This window comes from Propithecus coquereli, unplaced genomic scaffold (genome assembly GCF_000956105.1).
Source record: "Propithecus coquereli isolate 6110/MARCELLA unplaced genomic scaffold, Pcoq_1.0 Scaffold48, whole genome shotgun sequence".
Taxonomy (NCBI): Eukaryota; Metazoa; Chordata; class Mammalia; order Primates; family Indriidae; genus Propithecus; species Propithecus coquereli.
Genome location: NW_012150618.1, coordinates 67,400 through 70,003, shown reverse-complemented (window position 1 = coordinate 70,003; position 2,604 = coordinate 67,400). Strand labels below are relative to the sequence as shown.

At 37.8% G+C, this 2,604-nt stretch overlaps 1 protein-coding gene across 1 annotated transcript in view; it reads right to left on the bottom strand.

Moving 5' to 3' along the window:
• The window catches only part of RMND1 (required for meiotic nuclear division 1 homolog (S. cerevisiae)), a 44,668-nt gene that overhangs the window by 13,031 nt on the left and 29,033 nt on the right, over positions 1-2,604 (bottom strand). Inside the window, 1 exon segment of the mRNA XM_012655535.1 lies at positions 2,108-2,184. Within this exon segment, the coding sequence (XP_012510989.1) occupies positions 2,108-2,184 (77 nt within the window).

Genomic DNA, 2,604 nt, shown 5'->3' with positions numbered 1-2,604 from the left:
AGACCAGCCTAAGCAAGAGCAAGACCTCGTCTCTACAAAAAACTAGAAAAAGTAACTGGCGTAGTGGGGTGCGTCTGTAGTGCCAGCTACCTGGGAGGCTGAGGCAGGAGGATGGCTTCAGCCCAGGAGTTTGATGTTGCAGAGAGCTATAATAACACCACTGCACCCTAACCCAGGCAACACAGCAAGACTCTGCCTTAAAAAAAAAAAAAGTAGCTGTTCACTATAAAAAAAGAAAATAACCCTAGAGAAGAATTCAGAAAATCAGCTGTAGGCCATCTTACCATACCACACAACTCAAATCCTTTCTTTTCCCTAAGGATATGCCTGTGAACACTTTGATGTGTCCTTCTAGATCTTTATGCATACATGCATGTGTGTGCAAGCACACACATATATGTATACAGAGATAAATAAGAGTATTTAGTTTTGTTTGCTTACACAAATGGGATATCATATATAATTTGTGACTTGTTTTACCTAATATAACTTGCCAGGTTTCTCTTCACAGAATTATCACAGTCCTTTTAATAATACGTAAGCACTTTTGTTGAAAACTTAGGATAAGAAAGGTAAGCCTGTAGAGAAACTATTCATAAACCTAAATATAATTAGTCCAAACTTTTGGAGTTTAGATATTATAATTCACTATATCAAATTCTGCTCACGCTACCACGACAGCAGGAGAGAGAAGAATCTTTCTACTGTACTTCTCAGAGAACTCAAGATTTTAGATCTGCTGTGCAATGCTCCTGAAGAATGGGTTTTTTGTTTTTACTGGTACCCTGAATGAGGGTCCCTGAGCTATGAGAAATGTATAGAGGATGGAATACTGGACCACTCCTCCTCTCCAGGTAGAGTATCTAAGGATAATGTAGAAAAACAAGTCTTAGGTAAATATTTATGATGAGCTCTAGCAACTCATTCCATATGCTAGAAGAAAACTGGACAATGCTGCCCTGTGAGAAAAACACCAACATTCGGGATGTTTCATTCCCTAAATCCTAGGATAATTACAAGAATAAAATAAACTGAAAACCTTTCATGACATTTACTTAAAACAATGCATTACTGTAGTTCATCAATTTTAAGACACAGCTCTCTTTTTTTTTTTTTTTTTTGAGACAGAGTCTCGCTTTTGTTGCCCGGGCTAGAGTGAGTGCCGTGGTGTCAGCCTGGCTCACAGCAACCTCAAACTCCCGGGCTCAAGCAATCCTTCTGCCTCAGCCTCCCGAGTAGCTGAGACTACAGCCATGCGCCACCATGCCCGGCTAATTGTTTCTATGTATTTTTAGTTGTCTGATTAATTTCTTTCTATTTTTAGTAGAGATGGGGTCTCGCTCTTGCTCAGGCTGGTTTTGAACTCCTGAGCTCAAACAATCCGCCTGCCTCAGCCTCCCAGAGTGCTAGGATTACAGGCGTAAGCCACCGCGCCCGGCCCCACAGCTCTCTTTTAACATCTCTGAAAATGAGGCATCTTAACATTAATGGTGTTTTACAGAGGGTAGTTGAGACTTAGTTATTGCCTGAAATAAGTTATTTCCCTTATGCCTTCCTTTTCACGCATGCCCAAAAGGGAATGTGACAGAATCTACATCCAAGTAAGACTGAAAAAGCTATTTTGGCAAGTGTACAATGTAATTCTGTGATTAAAAAAAGCACTGTTATAGTTTAATTGGCAGCATCTTTTTTCTCCTGTGGCATCTTGGTGTCTTGGATTCAATGAAATATGGTACATGATTTTTCTGTAGCAATTAGGTATATTTAGCATTAGGATGCACTGATGTATTTTTACTGAGAATTCCCATTAACCAAATGCAAGAATATGTCTTTCTACCTTCAAAGAACATCTACTGAGCTCCCTGTGTGGGTTAATGGAGATTAATTATGGTCTCTTTTGCACATGCAGCATTTCTTTAAGTGTAGTCCTAACATAGCCCAACTGCTTCTCATGGGTAAGAGTTCTCTCTGTCTGTAATCAATGGAATGAAAACAGCTGCAATTCCCACAAAGGTATAAATATGTGCTCTTTACTACAGAACTATACAAATGTTTTCTGGAGATTGGCAAATATATGAACTATTTTGTTTACAGAGAAAATTTTTACCTTAGGGCAAAGAGTTCACCCATTTTCTGCATGACTTCTTCATGAGATAGTTTCACTTTCTTCCCAGCTTTTAAAGCCTATTTGGAAGGAAAAAAAACAAAACAAAATCTCTCTCTCTCTCTCTCTCTCTCTAGTATTAGGTCCATAAGTCAAATTCTGAAGTGATGTAACTTTGATCTTATGTAAATATCTCTTAGGATGACTGTCTCCCAGATTAATGTCCTAACTCACCCTGAAATTTCACAATCTTACTAGGTAGAAATTTTATATTCTCTCTTCATTTCCCTTCTCCTCAGCATCTCCTATGGTATATATTCCTAATCTCTTAGTGGAAAAGCAGGGCCTCTTTTCCTAGGTGTAATTAGATTACTCTTTCACAATAAAGACAAAGTTAATTACAGTCAAAATGATTTTTAATGTATTTTGAAATTGTAATATAACTTTATATGTATTTTTCATGCCACTATTTTCTCATAATTTAGCAAAACGCTTTTTTT